Genomic DNA, 23,355 nt, shown 5'->3' on the forward strand with positions numbered 1-23,355 from the left:
GACACTTTTCTCCAACGTGACTTATAATGTTAACCTATCTACAAGTATTTGCCCTTTACCCCTGGACAATTTTACTGGAGCAATTGCAGGGTGAGTACTTTGCTCAAGGGTACTACAGCTGGAGGGTGGATTTGAACCAGTGGGTCTAAAGGCAGCAGCTCTCACTACTACACTACCATCTGCCCATCACTTATTATTATTTTTTTCTGCAGTAGTGAACTACAAAACGCAACATTTCTGTTTAAATTTGCAGTACATATAAAGTTGACCAAGACCTTTGAGAAAAATTCCTAAATAATAATCAAACAAAAAATGATAACCACTTTCTTGTAATTACTGTGTGATTATTTACCAGAGATCACAATTTGACAAGCAAACGTAAAACCCAAACTTATTTTTGATGTTTGACTTTTTTCCTCCTCTAACCTTTTTTTTGTTTTCATTTTTCACAGCCAGTATTCCCTTTTTTTTTGGAGACCCTTTTCCTTCATTTACATGTTTAGCTACTGAACAGAATGTAGCTGTCTGTATCAACCTCAGCACATGCTCGGTGTCCCAGAGTTTTTTATGGCATTCCAGTTATTGTGTTTATGTCATCAAGGTTTGATCTCAGGCTGCAGTCACTTAGCCTGTGCTTGGTTAAGATTTTTTACCCCTCTTCTGTGTTTTGGACTCCCTGGAAATATACCAGATATTCCTTATTGAGATCTTTGGAGGTTTGCAAAACATTCTAATTTAATTTTGCTGAGTAAACACAGAATATAGTTGTTTTCCAGAATTTAAGGCTTCTCTTTGATTTCTGATGCTGGGACTCCACTGGGAGTTCTTTATTTGTGTTCTAATGCTCTCTGGTGGACTTCACTGGCTGACGGTCAGTCTTGTTCAGATGATGTTGGAGCCTTAAATGAAGTAGTGTAGGCTTGTGGGCTGCCTGCTGAAAATCCAGGAGCAGTTGAATTTTTATTCCAAAAAGTGACAAGAGAAATGTGTGCCCAGTTTACCCTTTCAAGTGGTTTTTGCTGTCCTTGTGTAAACCTCTTGGATGGCCTTGCTTCATATTTTATGATAATACCATTAACCGCTACGTAGACCCTAAGTCTTCATTCCTGGCCCTGGAGGGCTGCAGTGATGTCTACAGGTTCTCATTCTTCATTCTGAACACATAAGCTCTCTCCTCTTGACACTGAGACTATTGGTATAAGTGAGCTAGAAAACACGGGGACCTCAAAGAAGTGAAAACTTGAACCTTGCAGACCTGAACCTCATCCTTCTGTTTTTAAATGTTTCATACAGGCTTTGCATGATAGACAGAAATTACTAGTTAAAATCTGAGAAAACATGAATACCTATAAATAGCTTCAAACTGTCCAACTGTGCTCTAGAAGCTGTGCTGAAGGTGAAAGAGCTACATTTTCCCACTAGAAATGATTGGCTTTTGGCATCCTCTTCTGTCTTTAGCACTAAAACATTGATAACATAAAGTGGTACATTTCCTATGGTGTTTGCTTTTTCACCTTTACTGAACAACAATCCATTTTTAGCAAAGAGAGCCAATTGCCTGTTTCAAGTGAAGTGATGTCTATTTTGTTTCGTGCACCCAAGTGTGGAATCTGCTTTTATAAGCTCTGAAACTGAAGTTTCATACAAAATAATTCTGGGTGCAGAATAGCCAGAAAGTGTGAAAACTTTTGTACTATTTATCACCAAAGGAATTAAATGATGTATACAAATGAAGAGATTTTGGCCGGATGCAAAAATTGCAGACTACCATCATATTTATTAAGGGACAATACTGTTATTAATTGAAATATATAGGTAATTATAAAACTAGCAGTTGTAATGCATAATAAATTTTGTTTTAGTCTTTACATATATTTTAGAAGTTTACTTTAATTAGCGAACTTGATCGAAGAGAAAGGCTATAAAAAATCGTGGCCATCAGTTGTTGCTTGATCTGTCATATTTTGCTTTTGTGACATAAGATTTATTAATTTCACATTTATCATTGTATTGTCAACTACGTTACCAGTGTCATTCCAAAGCAAAGAGGTGCCAGTGGGTAAACTTAAAAACAATCTCTTGTGGTGACCCTGGCTGTTTGTGCAGCTTGGACACAAACGGCGTACTTCCTTCATTCCCACAGTGATGTATGAAGCATGTGGGAAAGGAAAAAAAAAAGAGGTTTTTTTTTTTTGAAAATGGTTCTGGGATTGTGGTTTGAGATGCCCTCTATTTTAGAGGGGGGCAGACTGGTTGGAGTAGAAAGCCAAATGGGGGGTCTCGAGCCGTGACCGGGTGCCGCCAATAACAACAGTAAAACAACTGTAGTGACCACAGGAAATGGGAATGGGCTTCCATAAACCAAAGACTCTCTGACCAACAAGACAATTGTTATTGTCCACGGTAGATTTTGTATGGTTTCTGCAATTGGAATCATGTGGATGCATTCGCTGACTGTTTTGAGAACAGGACAGTTTCCCAAAATGGGTTTTCCTTGCTGATGTTTTTGAAAAACGAGGGAGTACCACAATGGCGGGAACCATAAATATCAGAATCAGATGCAATTATTGTCATCCCACAGTTTTCGCCTACAACGTGGAGGATTCATTTTCTACTTTCCTGCAGCAGTCATATTTCTGTTTTAAATATGGCAGGCCTTATCTGCAGTTTCTGCAAATTTTTATCTTTTCACACAGAAAAAAAATGGCTCAAAACAAACGGTAATGAAGAATGAAAAAGACATTATGCTGATAATAAAAAGGGAAAACCCAGACAATTTTAAAAACAGGCCATTTTACAATACTCTTTCTGCCATTACTTCTTAAAATCAGTTTTAAATTTTGAAAATCAGTAATTAAGCTTTAGTTTAAAATATTCACATTGCTTAGTGTCTTTTTTTATTTGTAGGTATGTAGGCTTTGTGAATAATTGGCACATTATTTACAGGCCAGAAAGAACATCTCTCTGTAGTAATCATAGTTTAACATTGTTTTGGATATGAAATGGAACAATGTATCTGGAATAGACATTTGTTTCAGTTACAGGGCATGAGAATAGAAGGACTGGAAGTCCTGGAGGTGGTATATACAAAATAAAATTCTTAACCTAGCGAAACTTTTGCCTGAAATATTTGCTTCAACTTCCATGGCAGTATATTCAGTATATAGTACATGTTTCATTTTAATGACAATGTCAAAGCTGAAAATCACAGGAGGAAAATCCATCTGGACAGGGTATCCCTCAGCTGTCCTGCAGAGGCCACGACCCAGCAAAACAGTCTCCTGTGTGTGGATTAACCTGCGTATGATTGCTGCAGACAGGTCTGGAGGAGGAGGTGGGTAATGTCACATCTCAACAACAGTGGAGTCTTCTGCCACACACACGACCCCCAGGGACCAGCCTACCTGTGACTGTGCCTGCAGGTCTGGCCCCCTCCTCTTCATGCTTGATCTCTGCTCCAATCGCATGCATTATGCATGAGACTATAAACATCACTTCAGGGGGCGTTTGTGCAATTTCTGTAGCAGCTTGTCTTTATGGATTCAGTATTTAAACAGCCCCTGTGAGACAATTATATTTCTGTACATTTACATGTTTTCTTTTGTTATACCAATATAAAATATAAACCCACCCTCAGCAGAACCTCCACAATATCATTCTTTGCGCTTTTTGAAAATAATTACTAATTCATATATTAAGGGATAGTTGAAAATGATCATTTATGAACATGCCATTATGATCTGAGCAATATTTCTCCCATCTAATTAGATTGTTGGAAATTAATTACTTTTAGTTGATGTTTCTGTGTAGCAAGGCAAAAAGTCATACAGGTCATGACAAAATACAAATGATTTATGTCTTTAGAAGATTTAAACAAAAGAATACTATCCATCCATCCATCCATTATCAATAATTGCTTGTTCAGTGCTGGGTCATGGCGGTCCAAGGCATATCCTGAAAGTCTAAATCCCTAAGCTAGTAGTCTGCACGCTTGCCAAATTTGTTGAAAATAATTGCTATAGTAATAGAGATCAGTTGAAAATTATATGAACTTCTAAAACAAATCATTATGAGCATAATGATGATGATTAGTATTATTGCTGGAAATCAAGACTGCTTTCATGATGCTTCAGTCCAGTTCAGTATTAGTAAAAAGTGATTAAGCGTACACTTTCATATCAGATGCCTAATCCAATTTGACTAATATATGCTACAGTCATAAACCTTTGCTCAATGTCCGTTGTGTTCTGTTCCCCCATGTAGAGCATGCGGCAGATGGCTGCCTGCTGTATAATGGAACATGTAAGCCACATACTTAGTTGATTAAAGCCCAAAAACACAAAGAATGCAGACAAATGCACAGACACACACACATTTTCAGAACCGCTCGTCCCATACAGGATCGCGGGGAACCGGAGCCTACCCGGCAACACAGGGCGTAAGGCCGGAGGGGGAGGGGACACACCCAGGACAAATGCATCTGAGAAAAATGGGAGTGAGAGTAAAGGGACAAGAAAGAGCTGAAACACCCCATCACAGAGTAAATGTGCAGCGAGGCCAAGCTTTCAGGAAGTCATGGCTTCCAAAACCAGTCATGTACATCAAGCAGTGCACAGTGCATGAGGCCAGATGTCTGCAATCACAAATCCTGTAACCCCACTGGTTCAACGTCTGAACATTCAGGTATAACAACTATTTGTCTACAGTATGCAGGAAGCACTCTGTGACTGTATATGTTATTGCAGGAAATTGCAGGTCATTCAACTGGCACAGTTCTAGCATATAACAAACAAAAAGCGATGTGCTGGGCCCTTCTCATTCAGTTTCTTGGTTTTTTACGACATAGAAGTCATTTTGAGGGGGATGAGCTTGTCAGAAAAAAATCACGACACATGCATTTCAACATATTATAAGACACAGTTCTTGTGCAACTGTGATTATGGCAAAGTTTCCCCAAAAAGATTCTTTGCAGCTGTTTCATTAACTTTTTCAAACCTATTCCATACATTTCGCGTACGTTCAAATAACTAAATAATGTAAGATAACACAAAAATTATGTAATACAAGGAAAAAACTGAAAAACATGTTCAACAGTGTGATAATTTAAACTGTATGAAAACAATAAAACTGACAAAAAACAGAAAACCTGCTTTATCAGACTTTTTTCCTGAGATAACCTCTAATCAGAGAACTAATCAAATAGAAAAACAGCTCCTGGGCGCATAAAAATGGTTGCCTACGTGATGAAGTATAATCAGCAGTGTGATCCTGAGAGTCGTGTCTCTGGAGCCCAGATATGACACCCACAATGCTTCAGCAGCACATACAGAAGGATGCTGTGATTTTAACTTTGCTTTATTCAGAGTGAACAGGTTCCACAGTCATGTGTGACAGTGGAAAACTCAGAGAACCTACTTAGCAGAAAAACAGAAGACACAAGGTTTTCAAGGTCATTGTGTAGCGTCCGGACGGGAGTCCGACACGGACGCGCGTTGCTATTACGTCCAAACACAGACGAAATATATAATGACTTCACGTGCAGTGTGAGGTTAGACGTGTACGGTGAGTATTGTAAGACACTCGGTGGAAGTGAAACAAGAAACACGAGACCAGGAAACACACACGGTGTTGGAACTACGGTGAACAGTGAAACGCTAATCTGTGAGTCTGACCGCAACCCTGAGACGTGACGAAATACCGGACAGGAACGATGGACCAGGACTGAAGAACAAGAGGCAGGAACTGACGGGACGGGCACTCGGGACTGGAACATGCACACCTAGGAAACAAACTGAGGGAACAAGAGACTACCAATCGCCAACGAAGCACAAGAGAACTGCTGATTAAGAATCCGCGACTAGTTCTGCTCCGCTGGCTCCTTTTATACCTCCATGTCCTACGAGACTGTGAGGTGATAGGTAAGCGTTAGCTAGCGGCACTGAGTGGCGCCGCCTCTGACCAGGAGGGGCAGTGACCCCGTGGGATGTGACACATTGCTGTTCCATATGGAGTGCGTTTCAAACTTGCAAAAAGCACCTCTGTTATTGTCGTCTGAAAGCCCATATGGGAGACATAGTGTATTTCTCCACACTACACTCACAGGCTATATGGTTTGGACTGAGATACCTTTACCAAGCTTTTGAATTCTTCTTCTCTTTGTTTCCTTATGCTTTATACTGAAAGTGGCCCTTTTACATTCAAAGAAGCTCTTGGAAATTAAATACAACCATGTTTTCTTATACAAATGTTCAAACGTATAATGTGTAAGGATTCCAGACAAATACAGCAAACATTCTGTGTTTTTATTTATTTTTGTCTTCCTAACATAAGAAACAAAGAGGACCCATATTGCAGTATGAGTAGTACTCTTGAGTTCTGCCACTATTTATTACATTCTGAAGAAGTAATTTTACCAGGAAGATGAGATGAATTGTGATCTCTTACAGGATGGCTCATGCCCTATGCTTCCAGGATAGGCTCTGAGCCACTGCAACCTTGCAAAATAAGTGGTTATCAATAGCACATGAATTTCATTTTACTCAGAAGGTACTTTCAGAACCTTCCTGTACTTGTGCAAGGCAAACAGTGCCATAAAGATCATCAATGACTTTCCCAGAATGTTCAACAACATAAACCCTAGCCTGCTGGGAAAGAAGCTATGATCAATGCAGGTAAATAAATCTACTGTGACCCACATTATGGAATATATGACTCATAGACCAGCAGCTGGAAGGTTGTATATCAGGGGGTTGTATATATGATTGTCAGCATCACTGGGGTTCTTCGAGGGTCAGCCGAGACTCCATTCCTGTTCACTCTGTACACCTTGGACTTTAGATACAAGGCCAGATCATGTCATCTCCAGAAGTTCTCAGATGATACAACAACAGCTGAGTGAATCAGGGATGGGCATGAGAATGAGTTCAGAAACTTAGTGATGGACTTTGTTGAGTGGTGCAGCTCAGTATTGGAAAAAATTAAAGAGAAGGTCACAGTCTGATTATCTGAAACATATTGACTATCATTGTGGCCCTTCTGTTGCACCCATATAGGACTGTGATGAACTCCACCTCAATGATGAAAGAAAGAAAAGGCAAAAATGTAAATTAACCTACACATTCAAGAAGTCTTGGGCTTCCACTTGAACTTTTCCTCAGGACGCTGCCAAATTTCTGAGAGTCCTCTATGTTATGAACTGTTCTGCAAACCCTTTCTCTTGTATGCATAGATTCCTTTGAGACAAGAATTTTAAAAAGACTTTTAGGAACAAGAAACAATGACACTTATTTTCTACACCTCCTGCTTAATTCAGTGCAGCCACAGGCCGTCTGCCGCTTGGACGACTGCAGAGGGAGTGCTGCTGAGCGCCATTTACATGTCACAGGATTGAGAGATGACTTCTCAAGCTGCTTTCTGAGAGATGCTGGATTTGTCTTCAAAGCGATGGCATCTGTGAATCCTGTGGGAGACGGGAGAAGGAGGCGACTCTCAGAGGATCCTGAGGGCTCTGAAGAGTTGCCGTCCATTTTGAAAAATTCCATTTGAAATCAGATGCACTTTTACTGGTTCTAGCACAGCACGACTCACCAAAATTATAGTCAGGTGTGTATTTTAGTGAGCATGAGCTGTGATTTAATGCAGCAATCTAAAGTGTCCCCTGAAAATGAATTGAGGACCTCTGAGCAGGTTATACTGAAATGCTAGTCAGTCTATGCTGTAGATGTTATACACAGGTGTGTGAGAACAAATGGTACACGGGATGGCTACAAGAGCGGACCAGCATGTACAAAGGTTACAATACAACACACATCTGCAAAGCGCCTCAGTATACCTCATTAGGAAGACAGAACACTTATTTGTGACCATGTCCCCATGTAAGACACTTAGCTCCCCAGATGTGTGCAGACCCAAGGGTCACATGATTTTAATTCAAAATCAGAAGAAAAAAAAAAAAAAAACTGAAAATGGAACTACAAAATCCACTTGCATACCATAAAATGTGTAAAAATAACTTTGGTATTTTTTTTTTAAATATTTATACTTTTCTGAATATCGATTCATGGTCCTGTTTAACGTCAGAATTTCTTTTTGGTCCACACACAACGTTTTGAATTTTCCCATTTCCCCTTTTGTTCCTATGAAGACATCCCCACTTTTGTAGTTTGGCCCTAAGCCGCACTTCGCCCCAGTCCTGTCCTGTACCGTACCGTAGTACTACTGTACTGCACTGTACTGTACTACTGTATTGTACACCGAGTTTTGTGGAGGCGGAACAGGGGGTGGAGGCGGAAGAAGGTAAGCAGACCCCCCCTCGAGGGGTGTGTCCAGCCCAATGACAGGCGCTGCATCCACCTGCCGGCGTCGCAGTTCCCCGGCAGTGAGGAGCTCGGGAGCGCGGAGAGCCGCACAAATCTGGGAGCAACTCTTCGCACGGCGGGAATAACCCTTGATGCGGAATTGTTACGGTGGAACAGCAGCCATAATAAGTCGGACTCCAAAAAAAGAAAAGGACAAAAGCACACCAGTTCAGGTGATTTTACAACTCAGCGAGAGAAGAAGCTGTGCAGGGACTCAAGGACTGGCAGTGGTGGCAGCATTAATCCTGGGAAACAAAACATAATTGTGTGGTCGCTGCTTTTTCACCTTCATCTATCTAAATGATTTTTACAAGTGGAATCGAAGAGTTGCGTGCTGCTGGGCTGTAATTACCAGGTAAAATGTTTCTTATGCATGTGGAATATTTGTATTTTTTTTGGGGGGGGGGGGGGAAATCATGTGTGTTATGTTATATCCAAGGTTTTAGTTGTGCCAGCTGCTGCTTCCATGCTTGAGGGCTTTAAAGTTATTTTTATCTGATTTGTCATCAAGCTAAGACTTATTTTAAAAACACGATTTGCGGACCTGTAGGGTTTATTGTGGAGTTAAGGTAAATTTTACTGTAGAGGATGAATATCTTAGTGCCTGGCTGTTATGTGCGTGTTGGGTGCTTAGTTTGCAAACATATTTTTTTATTGAATTACTGAATGTAATTTACCGAATGTCTTTTTTGCATCAGCCAGTGTTTCGGGATTTAGAGACTTGCACGTAGACGTTCATATTTGTCCAAAGACTGAAGGAAAGTCTGCAATGTATATTAATTAATCATAGGGAATCACCGTATATTTATGTAATTTCTCGGGTATGTTCATACCTGCTCTTACAAAAGGTTGACTGTACCGCTGTGAAATGAAAACTAGATAATAACGTCGAACTACTATCATGTATGCAAGAGAAAAGGTGGTCTAGTAGTATTGGTAAATTTCAGTGATTTCGGTAGGAATGTCCACTTTCGCGCTGCCTCAGTGCCTGCCTTTTGTTGATACTGCAGATTTTCCCATCCGAGCGCAAGCCTACTTACTTTGCATGACATTTAAAGGCTGAATAAATATCCTCCACACCCTCATAAACGAATGCGAATCGGAATAGGGACCGGGCTCGTCTCTTTGCGAGTCTCTCTAATCGCAGGCTGACGCGGGGCGGGTTCGAGCTGCACCCTCCTTACTTCGGGAGTCCGTCAGTTCCTCAGCGAACAATGACAGCAGTGCAGTACTGGGTTTAGCCCACAATTGACAGTAAAGTACTTTTTATTACTTTGCACGCTTGCAGCAGTGTGCGGGAGGGTCAGCTCTTGGCTTGGGAACCCGATCCTGTGTGACCCTGTTAGTCCACTGACCCGCTTTACAGGCGGAACAGAACCGTGCCGGGCGGATTATTACACCCCACAACGCCCGGGTCTTAAAGAGCACTTTTTACGCGCAGCCAACTCGTAAATCACATATAATAACGTTTTCTGTGCACTGTTGTGTCACGACTGTTCTATTAAAACGTCAGCTTTGGAATGTGTGCAGAGGAAATGAAAACGAACTCCCCCGGACGGACCGGACAGTCAGGCAGCGCTTTTCCAGTCAGAGAGTCGAGAATGAATTAGTTGTTTCTTCTCGTCAGCAGAGTTAAGCCTTACTAAGGTTTCCGAGTTACAGCTACTCGAGCTCAAAAAGAACTTCTTTAAGAAGCAGCAGCGAGCGAGGATTTTTACTGCGGTACCGTAATAAACGCGTAAACGTGCTGCTCTCTCGGGTTTAACTTCTCGAGATGTGGCGAAGAAGAAGCTGCCAGCAGCAGCTACGCGCAGGGCAGGATTTCTCTGCGTTATGACCACCAAGTCGAACTCTAAGGCAATTCATGCTAAACTTGTGTCCATATTATAATTATAAATCACCGCTGTGTGTTCATTTTCACGTTGGTTGTGGTGGCTGGAAATACAGTTCGTTGACCAAGCTGAAGCTCGTTGAATTTGTACCAAGTTTCTCATGAACTGAACTCCTGGTCACTCTGTCCACTTCTTGCAACGCTTCGTTTTATTTCTTTCTATATAAGTTTCACCACTATAACATCGACTGTGTTTTGTTTTATGCACTCCCAGTTATTTGTAAGAAGGATATTTGAATGTTTTTTTAATTTAAGTATGTGTATTAAGTGTCCAAGACAAGTACACGATATCTAACAGAAATGTAATGCAATAAAAATATTGTTATTAACCTAGCTGATCATGTCTTTGCCTAAGACGACGTAGAGTGTTAAAGAAGTAACTTTTTACAAAGATTTATCCCGTTATTCAGAGGAAATACCTCGATCAAGGGTACAAAAGTAGGAGTTTGATTCACGCCAGAGATCTTGAGATGAGAAAGCGACAGTCCAGCTCTACTCTACCTGCTGCCCTGTACCTAATGCAGACACAACACACTTACCAGCTGGGGGGCATAACTTTTTATATTTACATTTTCATTTGTTTATTTAGGAGACACTTTCCTCCAAAGCGACTTCCAATGAGCTTTGTGTAGTGTTTTCAGCCCACACACCTTATTCACCGCGGTGACTTACACTGCTAGATACACTACTTACACTGGGTCACTCATCCATACATGAGTGGAACACACACACACACTCTCTCTGTCACTCACACACTTTTTTTGGGAATCTGAGCAGCATGTCTTTGATGGGAATCAGGATTTGGACACGGTGAATCGTTGAATCTTTAGCAAATTGTCTGTAAGTATTTCAGGTTTGAACAGCTGGATTCAGTTTCATGACTCTGTTCTAAACAGACTTGGGTCGTTTGGCTTCTTCCTCCACTTCTCCGATGGCCTGTAGACCACTGCACGTTCCTAGTTTGGTTGTGAGTGCAGAGCGTGTGCTCTGCCTCACACAGTGCACTCTGAGGGGACAAATGGTCTCGATGTGTTGGCCGCTGCTCTTTTTTATCATCACCATCATAAAAAAGAAATCACTAATGACCGGCAGATAAGCAGAAGCAGAGAGCTGTGGACCGTCTATGTGGTGCATGGCTGTGGTGCCAATGCCAGCGCTGACCGCAGACAGTGGCTAGACCTGTGCTCCTTCACCCAGGGCAGCTGACCACAGCTCTGGCTGGAAATTGTAGTTTTTCTGAATTGTCCCCTCAAGTCTGACTTGGAGGTCTCCCTCTGCTTGTAGGTCCAAGACTGTGACTCTCAACAAATGGAGACATCTCAAAGCACTATGGAGAGGGAGACATGGAACAATATACTTTGATCAACTTTTGTATCGTTATAAGTAGTAAAAGACAGGCAGATAAATAAAGGAATAATGCTCAATGTTGGATAAATGCAGGATATATGAGAACTTTTCATAATCTTACTTTGTGTTAGGGGATGCAATGGGTTCGGCCTGTGCCTGCTCTCTGGTGGGTCTAGGGTTCGTGTCCTGCTTGGGGTGCCTTGCGATGGACTAGCGTCCCATCCTGGGTGTGTCCCCTCCCCCTCCAGGCTTGCGCCCTGTGTTGCCGGGTTAGGCTCCGGCTCGCCGCGACACCACTCGGGACAAGCGGTTTCAGTCTGTGTGTGTGTACTTTGCGCTACCCATCACATGTTCTTTCACATCAGTTTAAGATGAAACTCTCTAAATGTAGTCTGTAAAGTAATCTTGCATTAACAAAGAATAAAGGGCAACTTTTTTTTAAAAAAGACACCATGATATGCTATAATACATGCCAGGAAAGATGTTCAATTTGAAAATGAAACCCAACTAGAATGAAATGCATTGAATTTGTATATTTATTTTCTTTTGACTGACTTTTATGTCTTTTATGTTGGATATCCAGTGCTGCATGGTATAAATGAATTTCAATTTCAGTTACACTTGATTCACTTTGACAGAGAACGTATTTACATCAGTGAAAACATATCACTTTAATTACTGTGCTTTATTTTGAGAAGAGCAACACATTAAAGTTGCATGTCTTCTAAATCCGATTCATTAACTCTTGTGAGTTCCTGGGTTGCACAGGGTTATGATCTGCAAATGTGAACTGCAGAGTTGACCATTTTTTTCTTCTGGTCCTTCAAAGATCTTTGACCTCGTCCTGTGTCTGGAATCAGAGAGAGGATGCTGTTGGACCAACTTTGGTCAATACAGACGCTCCTGGTCCTGGTAGTCTGGGCCATAGGTACCCATGGTGACACTGTCTCTGCTCCTCGTGTCTTCCTCTCCTTCAAAGGTAAGGACATCCTGACTTCAAAAATATATTGTCTGGCTCTTAATGTGTTTGTGTATATGTGTGTATGTCTGTGTTTGCATGTATCTGTATGTGTTCATGCATGTGTGTATGTGTGAGTATGCAGATGTGCATGATTTTCTCTGTCGTCAGTTTCTTTCTTATGCGAAAAATCTTATGTTTGCTGGTGTAAAACTCAGTTTGGACTAACCTCTGGTTTGGGAAGTATACGAATTTGCAGGTATTCCAGCAAGAATGACATTTTGTTGGGAGTGTCGATAGGAGAAGTTATTAGTTTCCATGCTACAGTAATAGCTTAAGTTTATATTTTTTTACTCGAGAGAGACGTGTTTTCATGACCTTTGTTTTGTGTGACTCTCCTGCCTCCAAATGTTCCTTCAGCAATTTTTTTTCTTTCCCTTAAACAGTGCAGTTAAAAGAACCTTAAGTTTTATTACGTAATTGCTAATTTTCTGAAACATTTATTTGCAAATATTTATTTTAAGGTGCACTATGGTTGTAGTTTTTGGAGTTTAATGGTTTCGTCCACACATTTATAGATTTGCCTTATTAAAACTCTTGTCACTTTTTTAAAGGGACGTTCCATTAATTCAGCTGACAATTTTCTCCTCAACCCACAACATTAAGGTAGTAACTCAAGGTAAATACTTTGCCGAAGCGTACTGTAGCAGAGGGTGAGAGTAAAATGTGTGACCTCTGACACCAAAGGCAGCAGCTTCAACCACTACACCACTTGCTGCCCTCATAATGTTGCTATACATAAATAAATACGATACTGATATACAAATGTAATATTTGTCACACATACAGCAGATTTGCATTCTGTAAATAAGATAGTGAAACTTTGTTACTGTGTGTTTGCTTCCCTGCTCCATCCTGTTCAGGCGAATACCTATTTATGTAAAGACAATTATATAAATGAAGAGTAGTTTAAATTGTCTCAATAGAGGAAAACCATAAAGAAAATATGTATATTTTCTAAAAAAAATGTGTGTACTTCTTTACGTAGGAAACACTCCTTGTTTTGTATAATGAAAATTCAATTTGTACGCTCATTTTGTCTGCACAAGGAACTTATTGTTATGTCATGTATTAAATGGCAGACCTGAGAAGAAATAAGAAATTATTCGGCTTGTGTGTCGTTGTTTCTTTTTGGCTGTCTTGTTGTTTTCAAGCCTCATGAAGACAGATTTCACAGTCTACTGAATGTGCACTCGCAAAGCTCAATAGTCATTTTCTTTTCAAATAAATGGGATTTTCTTTTATTGTCAGCATTTGAGAATCCTCTGTTTTGCCTGGCAACTTAAGTCTTTTAACCAAATTCAGTCCAGTGCTCTGTGCACATTTCAGGGTATTTCAATTATTCTTTCAAATTAATGGCAGAAAGGTTTTATAAGCCTTCTGCCATGAGGTGATATTTATGGAATGAAGTAGTCCAATGATTTTAATAGTTTCCATTACTGAAATGGACTCTTTTGGGTTTTATGGGTTTCTTTGCAATTTGTTTAGAAAGAAGACAAATAATATGTAAAGAAAAAACCAATAACAGCTAAAAAGAAGACACATTTTCTCTCGTTCAAATTTTAGTTTTAATACAATGCTTGGATTGCCATCTCCTACTGTTAGTTGGTATACCTAAGGCATTTAACCATGATTGTTTTATTTTTAGCAAACTTTGCCCCTTGCCAAACGTATGTATGAAGCATTAACAATCATGTAGCTCATAAAATCTTTACATGATTAACAAAATGCTGATGGCTGCCGTAGACTGGCTAAATCTTCCAATAAATCAAGATAATGTGTTGCTCAATAGTTAGGTGAAAACCTTGACCTCTTAAATGAGAAGCACTTGTGTTTGCTATTAAACCAACTTGGTGCTCGTAATAAGCTGGCCGACCCCACTTGGAGGAAATCAGGAACATCTTTATTGTTCTTTGAGCTCCGTGACTTCCTTTGGCAAACTTGGGGCGAACATTCCCACCAAATTGCATGCTCAAGGTGAAAAAAAGTCATGTGACCCAAACTTCCAAAACACATTTCACTGGAATACTTCAGATGAATGAATTGGTCCAAAAGTGTTCATCGTTTGCTGAAAACATATCCCTTGCTTTGGCTGTTGGATAGCACATGTTACAAACAGTTTATTGCAAGAACAACTGAATTATTTTCTTAATTGCTATCAATTTACATTTCATAGCCCTACTTTTTTAGGAGAAATACCATAACACTTTAATCCCTAGGACTACCAGCAAAGTCTTTGCAACAAACGACTACACTAATTCTGTGGTCCAGTGCCATTATATGGACAACAGCACATCCTGGTCGAGCTTGAGTCATAGCATTAGTTTTTATCTTAAAAGTGATTCAGTGCACTTGCTTGTGAGTTACAATAAATGCTTTCAGAACACACCTTTGCCAGGCTTCCCTTCAGCCATTGTGTCAGCAATGTAGAAGGGAGAAGATGGTGACCCTAACAAGGAAAGCCCACAGGTGTAACTGGAACCCTGATCTGGAGTTCCAATATGATATTGGGGTAATCAATACTCTGCAGGCCCTTATGGGTGAAAATGCCCCAGCACCATGGAGGCGCGTAAACTGAGCCTCCAGGAACAATCAATTTCCCGCTCTCAGGGAGCTGGACTGATTTTACTGCCATTAACCCGACAGAGGAGTGTCCAGTCTCTCAGTTGGGGATTTGCATGAGGGATTGATTGAAGATGCAAGTCTCCTAAGATGTTCCACTCCCTACTCAGATTCTACAGGATCCAAAAAGTAATGACACAGATTTTTAAAATGTTTTTTCAATTGAATTTGAATTCCATTTTAGTGTGTGGGGGCCAGGTGTATGTGCTATATTATTTATGTTTTTCAGACTAGTTTGCAGTTCCATTCTCCTTCTGCCAAGCTTTATCTCAACATTTGTACCGTATTTTAAGATTCTTTTGACATACGTGTAGATTCAAAACCATCATGTTTTTCTTCCCTTTTTAAAATCCTTCCACTCCCATAGTGGAGGCATTTGGATTTTAATAGCAAAAGGAGGCTAAAAGGATACTCAACCGATATTGCTATAGACTAATTGAGATAGACAATGTGCATTTTTACATCTCAGCCATGACATTCTTTAATCTATTAATTTATTGACATTATTTCTAGCAATTATTAGTTGTATTGGACCATTTTTATGTTGACTTAGGTAATCGTTAAAAAGTCCACAACCTAAAACCTATGTCCTCTGGCATGAATATACTGAAAGAACTGCATCTGGCAAGGGTGAATTGCAGACACATATTAAAATGAACGTCCCAGCACCTGAAAGCCTTTGCTGTTTGTTTGGACACAAAGCCCAAATAACATATAGGGATACAGCTTCGTACAGTGCACTGCACATGCTTCAGTCTGTTTAAAATTTGGTTCCCAATAAGCTGTTACAAGCTGCTTTTGCGGTCGCTCAGCTATGAGAAACAGTCCTCCTTCAGCGCAGCCTTGTTGAGTCAAAAGATTCCTTCTTCTGTCTAAACATAGTTCACAGATATGACATCATTCATATTACAGAAAACATGGAAGGGTACTGGCTGAAGCATCCGTCTTCGTGTTATCACCTTTGGTAATATGCTCTATTGATTAGAGCAGTCAAATGGCTATACAAGGGTCTGGATAGCACTGATCATCTCTTACAAATATGTAAAATACACAGTATTTCTCTTTTCATAGCTTCAGTGATTTGAAGTTAGGTTTTAATAACCAGATGCATGTATGTTTGTATAAAATCAACATTATTGGATAAAAGAGACATTTAAAAATACTTGCATAGTAGCCAGGTAAAACTAGACTTTGTGAAAAATATTAAAGTGTTGGTATTCATTAAAAGCATATTATTATTATTATTATTATTATTATTATTATTATTATTATTATACTGATTAATTTAAATTTCTAGAATGAAAAAAAAATTGATTGATCATGTGAAATGCTATTGTTTTAGTCACTTCTGTTTGGAGTAACTGCCTTCTGTGTAAGAGTCACAGAAAGATCAAGTTCACATTCAGAAGGTTTGGATGTTGGTGGTCACCACTCTGGCCCTGTACTGTGTCACAGAGTCAGACCTCCCACATTTGAACTTTAAAGACATTGTCCTGTTCCACCATCTCACCATTTTCTCTAGGGCCCTACTTGCCACTCCCAGGGACAACAAGGACCTATTTTAGTCCACAGGTCTTAATCAAAGCTTATATGGAGGTGTTTGGGTTGCAACCTCATAAACAGAAGCCAGCCTCACACAAAGGTCAACTAGACTTACTCTGAACCTTGACAGCCCATTAGGAAGTAATGGCCTTTAATACCTCTGCCCACACATTTGAAAGTGTTTAACTTTGTTTACCTTTTACTCCAGGTTTAGGGAGCACCTGGACTTCTGAGAGCTGAGGCAGGGCGAGTGAGACTCAAAAGACAGCTTTGTACGCATATCAACTCATTTTTTTTCACATAAATCTAATTGTATCTGATCCTCCTGCATGGTGGTCCCAGTTGTGTTCCCTCCTCCCAAGCCCCAAGTCTAAATGATTATCTTGCACACACAATAAGCTTAGTGTTCCCTGAAGTCTCGTTGTTGTTGTATGAATGCATTATTGAAAGAACAATTGCCAGCTGCAGTCTCTTCTTGTCTAGTCACCGATTACGCTCATGAGTTGCTCAGATATGACCTGTGCCTGGTGCATTTTCCGTACTGTAGCATTCTACTGCTTCTAGGACAATAGCTCACACTGTGAGAAATTTAAAGTCCCAGGGGAAAAGCTGGGTTTGTTTTGTATTTCTTTCAGTAATGAAACTCACTGCACAGTTAAACAGGGGGGATTGTGGAGCAATGTTTGAGGTTTCAGTTTGGGTCCAAGAATTTTGGGTAGACCTCATAACCTGGGGGGAAAGGTTTAATGGGACTTGAGCTGAGCTTTGAGCTTTCAGTGTGGCTCCAGGTCAGGCAGATCTCTCCCATTTGCTCTTTCTTGCTGGCAAGGAGTAACATGCAGTTGAACCAGTCCAAGAGGGGGAAAAGCAACGCAGTGAATGAGGTTCCCTTGTAAGGGATACATTTCTCTGGAGATTAAGCTGCTTTGTGTTGCAGTAGCTTTCAGCCCCAAATGGATTAAGATTATCAAATGCGTGTGTGTATGTTTGGGGTTATCTTTCACCCATCTCCCGAAGGGTCCTGCTGGGGTTTGTTAATCAGCGGTCTTGTCACAGGAGCTTGAGCTAAGTGCTTTGGTCTCAGCAAGCCAGGGAACAGAGGTAATTCACAATCAATGCATAGCTGAAATGCAATACAAGGAAAGCTGTAGAAAAACATCCAGTCACACCAGCTCTTTAGGGGGATTTGTGTTACACAGGTGAGGCAAAGCCTCAAAAGTGTAAAGAAAAGCATAGTTTCAGACTATGCTATGGTGCAAACAAAAACTATGGCAATATAGAAAAAAATGGAACAGCATCAGTTTAACCAGTATCACTAAGGATATTCTCAGATTCCGCTGACCTCCTTGAAACAAAGGCACATGTAGAAATGTTTGGTGGTACAGGGAACACTCCAAAAATAGATCCTTTTTCTAGCCAGGGAGTTTCTAACTGCGGATTAAGTTTCTGCTTCACTTTCTGCAGTCTTTTAAAGCAAATCACAGATATTGGCAGACACCAGCACAATAAATAGTCATAATAGGTGGAATAAAATGACAGCATATCTATCCAGCCTTCAAAGAGAGGGAGGTAAAGCAGCTGCCATTGCTGTGTTTTTGATTTACTTTTGAGTCACATGTAGTATCCCAGTATGGGCTCCAACACTTAAACACACCAGCAGAGCAATCATATTGACAGCTCAAGATCAGATGCCCAGATTGTGCCCCAGGTGCTGGTTGCCAATTGCCCCATTTTCCTCCTTCCAGAGAGAAATGTTTTAATTTCAGTACATGTTTCAGTTCTGTTCTGTATAACTCTGCAAGAAACAAACCATGCCTGAAGCCATACAGCAGTGCTTTAACCATTGCCAGGGCTTCAGTGCCTCATAGCTTCTATAATGTATGCAAAAGCCCCTGTCTGTTGATAGGAAGCACACTGAATCACCATCTCTTCAAATAAAGAAACAAGATGCCAATAGTACAGAGACATGACTACACCTAAGAATAGAATGGTAACATGCTCTCAGCAGCCAAGAAATTAGCATTTATTTAATATTTCGTCAATTGCTATTGATTAATTATTATTATTACAATATTATCCACTCTCATTAATTTGACCTGTCTGTCTTTACTTGTGAACATGATATCCTTCTGCTTTTTTAAGTTTGATTTATGACAGAATTTGCTTCTTTAACAAAAAAAATCATAAGTGCCATATTAGATTGCAGTGTGCTTACAAAGCCATGCAGACACGTTGTATTCATGAGCAGTTTCGGTAAATGGTTAAAAGATGCAGGAGAAAGGAGAGAAACTGCCGAATTTCTGTGTGAAGGTGCTGAGGTCAACCAGTGCAGACTCATTTCTGGTCTAGCAGGAGTCTCTCTGTCCAAAAAACCCGATGAATCCCTCCATTGTGAATTTCTGGAGTACACAAGAGGGTCATGTAGGGGCTCTTGTACTGGCTGTGGGACAGTGGCTTGTAGTGGCTCCTGAAGACAATAACCAGCGCCCTCAAAGTTTGCAAAATTTGCCCTGACTGCAGATTCCGGGCCCCTTCACATCTGTTGACAGGAGCAAAAAATAAGCACAAAGCATGTGCGCACTGGAGATCTGTGTGTTGTGTGACACTTGCCACAGAGGCACTTCCCCTTGGAGTCGGTGTTGCCTCCTGACTCTCTTCTATCAGGCTGTTGTACGTCAGGCTCAGTGTGAGGTCGCATTGTTATAGGCTTTTAAGAACACAGATAGTGCTGGCTGTACCGCTTTTGTATGTGCCCCCGCAAAGGTCAGTCACTGTAATGTAAAATTATATCTGGTCACTCGTGATGGGTTGGCAGAGGCAAGGTGACTTTGAGTGCCAGGAAGACAAACCCAGATATGTTTTTGGGTTTGCTTGGGTGGTCTAACACTTCATTGCACCAGCAGGACCGTGAAAGTCGGGGCTCTCCACGGATCCCCGGGGGCAGAGCTGGAGGGACGTGCTGCTAAGGTTTTTTCTCACATATGCTAGAATGGATTTTGCACAGCTGGGCTGCAGCCGCCGAGAAAGACACTTGGAAAAAAATGGAGCTGAATGGAAATTCTTGTAATGATTCTCTGGCCAGTGTTTAGACTTTACAGAACAATTGCTAGAGAGGTGACATCGGCTGCCTGGTTTGTGCTCTCGATCACTTTTCGGTTTCCCCTAAAATGATGCTGCATAAAGGTTGGGAGCGGCTCGCTTACTTGCGGTTCCTCCTTCATCACTAGAGGCCAAAAGTGTCCAGTGTCATCTCCTCTGTGGGAGCCTGACTGACTAGTTATTAGACAGAGAATAAAAACATAGGATGATAGTTAGTACAGGGTCTTAAGTCTGTCTGGAGTGCTCATTGTGCAATTTCCAAGGAAGAAGGTCTTCCTCTTTTGTCCTCTGTTCAGCTAAGTTCTAAATGATTGACAGGACAAGTACACGTTCATATATTTAAAGCAATAAAGAAGACAAAATGAAAGGCCAAGATCAAAAAAAACTCTTCTTTTCAATCCTTTGCATAATTTTTTCATCCCTATCTCTTTTTTTTGCAGTCTCTTTATTATATTTCAGTATACAGCAGATACATAAATGTCGTGCAATACCACTCATTTATGCAATAGAGTATTTTGCAAGAGCCCTGAGAGCAATTTAGATTAAGTACCTTATTTCAAGATTTCACAGTGGGTCGTTTACCACGATTCATAGCAACTTTAACATGATAATTATCAGCGTCGTCCTATTATTACTGTTCTTCCTGTCAGATTTCTTTTCATATTCTTATTATTCCTCTTTTCATTAGTTAAAGTAAATCAGTCGCAGGTGCTTTGCAGTCCTCCGCATCAATGGACATACTTCCAGCCTGGTTACATTTTCACCTGTGGCTCCTGACGGACATTTGTGCAACCACCTATGCCATGGTGCCTGTCCTGTTATTGATTAATTTAAACACGTTTAGATACAGATGTATTTATAAATTGTGAATGTTGTTACTTTTTCACACTGATTTGTGACAGTTACTGAAATAAACACGTTCTTTGAGGTTACAACATCTGTTCTCTACATGGGATTTTTAAGTTTTGTAATCAGTACAGCACTTCTTCTCATTGCTTCCCAGTGAGATCAGAAATTGTGAGTTTCCAGCTTATCAGTCCCACTAACTACAGTGATATTCTACTTCAAGAAAATGCCAACCACAAATGAATTGCTTCTCCCTAGAGGCTGTCAGTTCTTTTTTTTCTTCAACTGATACAAAGTGGAAACCAGAATATTTGGTGGTTACTCCCCACTGCAATTCATGTTTAAAGTTGAGTACCCCAAGAGTGCATAACATATCACTTCATCACCCCGCAGTCCATGTTTGTGGGAAAGCAAAAGAACTAATCTGGTAGCAAAAAGGTTTGAGCACATGTGAAAAAATTTCATTCAGCCGAGCTGTGATTGTTCATATTTTAATCATAATAAAAACCATCAGTGTCTGGTACAGAGTGTGACTAAATAATCAATCACGCTTTTATGACAAGGTAAGTCTTCCCTCTAGCATCCGCCCCCTAGAGATCCCAGCATGCTCACACTCTTTTCAAATGAAACCTCGGTAGTTATAAACAAGCATGTCTGACGTTTCTGAAAAATGACCAGCCTGTTCATCCATCCCCTTTTTCCACTCCACTTTCTCCTTGACCTTTGTCAAGTCTTCATTCAGCTTCACTTTTATACTCTTGTCTATTCTGGCTCACTCTTTCTCACCAGCACTATCATGCCTTCAGTTTCTCTCAGTATTTCCTTCTAACCTTCGCCATTACTGTAGGTAGGTGAGGTGGCCCCTTCGGTGTGCTGCTGCAGAAGGACTCTTCTTTTACATTACAGAGCCATTTTCTCTGGATGTATAGATAACATTATTCACCTGTGTACATTTTCCCCAGGAACTGGTCACAACTTCTCAGGGATTGAGAGACCAAAAAAATTATCAATCATTCTCAAATGAGTTATTCAGAGGCTTGCTTGAATATTGAGTTAGGCCCTACCCCTTATTATATCTGTGTTTTTTCCCACCATCCCCTGTCCACCATCATGTCTTATGACTCCTTTGAATAACCACTGTTTGTAGCAAACGAGTGATCTTAATAGCTGAGGCTTTTGAAGGAATAGGTCAGTTGTTCCCTTTTAAGATGCACACTTCTCTGCTCAGAGACTTATATTTTTGAGTGCAGCAGCAATTTTAATCATAATGAATTTTCTTTTTGCTTTCGTGAAAAAGAACCATGCATCACTCTCCCTTTGTCATCTGTAGGTCCACTGATCTAGGAGCCCTGGTGGAGCAACATACTCTCTTTAGTGTACCACTTTCAAACATTGACAGGAGTGGCTGCCTTAAAAATAGTTTGAACCACTGGGGTTGGAGCAAGTAGCAGGCAGTTGTTTATTCACAAGCCAGGTATTTCAAGGATTTGAATGTGTATTCTTAGATGTAATGCTCTTCCACTAGTGGATTAAAGTGTCTGGCAGAGCACTCCTCTGGGAGGTCAAACGTGTGAATGATGGATGATGTACGGGTTCCACCTCCTCCTTCTTCTGCTATGCTGATCTTGAATCAGCTTCTGAGTCAGTGCTTAAGAAACCCCCTCAGCTGAGCTGGGGAAGGGGAATGTATGGATGTTGGCATCCAGTTGACTACATGTGGTTTGATGGTTCAATGTCTTGCCAGGGACTGAGATTTCAAATGAGGGAATGAGTCATTTTTATCAATTATCGCTTTAGTGCCTGCTGTTGCTGTTGCTATTTGATGACTTTAGGCTCTTCAGGCTTCAACATCAGGCATGACTACAGAAAAAACTCTTTCAGAGCAAGCATCATTAGCCACTTTCGCAGTTTCAGGGAACAAGGAATTCAGGAGATCAGCTTGATTTAATCATCAGAACCCTGAGTGTTTCTTTGTTTTGTTGTTGCAGTGCTGGGAGACTAAGACACCAGTGCATCTCAGCCTTCATTACTGAGGTGTACATGAAAGCGGAGGAGCACTGGGGGAAGTGGGGGTGGGGGTCTGTTGGGGGCGTTCACAGTCACAGTGGAAAGGTACGCAGATGATAATGGATTTTCAGAATGTGTTTCTCTTAAGATGCAAAGTGACAGAATAGGAGTGTTTGAGTATTCAGCTCTTCAGACTCATCTGCCTTCAACGTTTCATTTTGTTCTGCTTAAGCACAAAAGCTGCACGTCCCCATGCATTTTGAGGGAAAGATACCAGATGATGTCAAGTGTTCAAATTTCTGGATAGGGCGTTATGAATACTATGTTTGGTTGTCATAGCAACGTGTTTTTGGTCGTAGCCAGATACTTATGTATTCAACCCAGACATTGCCTAAATGACTTCATCTCTGGCACAAAGACACATGTAGCCTGCTTTAGTGTAGTAGGTGCAGCTAATTTTTAAATAAAGAAAGGGTGGTACACACAAATAAATTAACACATGCATGCATATGTACATGCATATATGTACATATGCATGCATACATATAAATATGAGTGAGGCATTCACATCGGTACCCTCAGACTCACAGTCCAGATGTGCCAGCGGTGTGAGAGCTCCCAGAAAG

General features: G+C 40.7%; 1 protein-coding gene across 1 annotated transcript in view; it reads left to right on the forward strand.

Moving 5' to 3' along the window:
* The first annotated feature begins 8,359 nt into the window (after positions 1-8,359).
* The window catches only part of sema3fa (sema domain, immunoglobulin domain (Ig), short basic domain, secreted, (semaphorin) 3Fa), a 66,738-nt gene continuing 51,742 nt past the window's right edge, over positions 8,360-23,355 (forward strand). The window contains exons 1-2 of the mRNA XM_018756760.2: positions 8,360-8,712; positions 12,425-12,574. Coding sequence (XP_018612276.1) covers positions 12,463-12,574 — 112 coding nt within the window. The 5' untranslated portion in view covers positions 8,360-8,712; positions 12,425-12,462. The remainder of the gene's footprint in view (positions 8,713-12,424; positions 12,575-23,355) is intronic.

The sequence above is a fragment of the Scleropages formosus genome, chromosome 2 (assembly GCF_900964775.1).
Source record: "Scleropages formosus chromosome 2, fSclFor1.1, whole genome shotgun sequence".
Lineage (NCBI taxonomy): Eukaryota > Metazoa > Chordata > Actinopteri > Osteoglossiformes > Osteoglossidae > Scleropages > Scleropages formosus.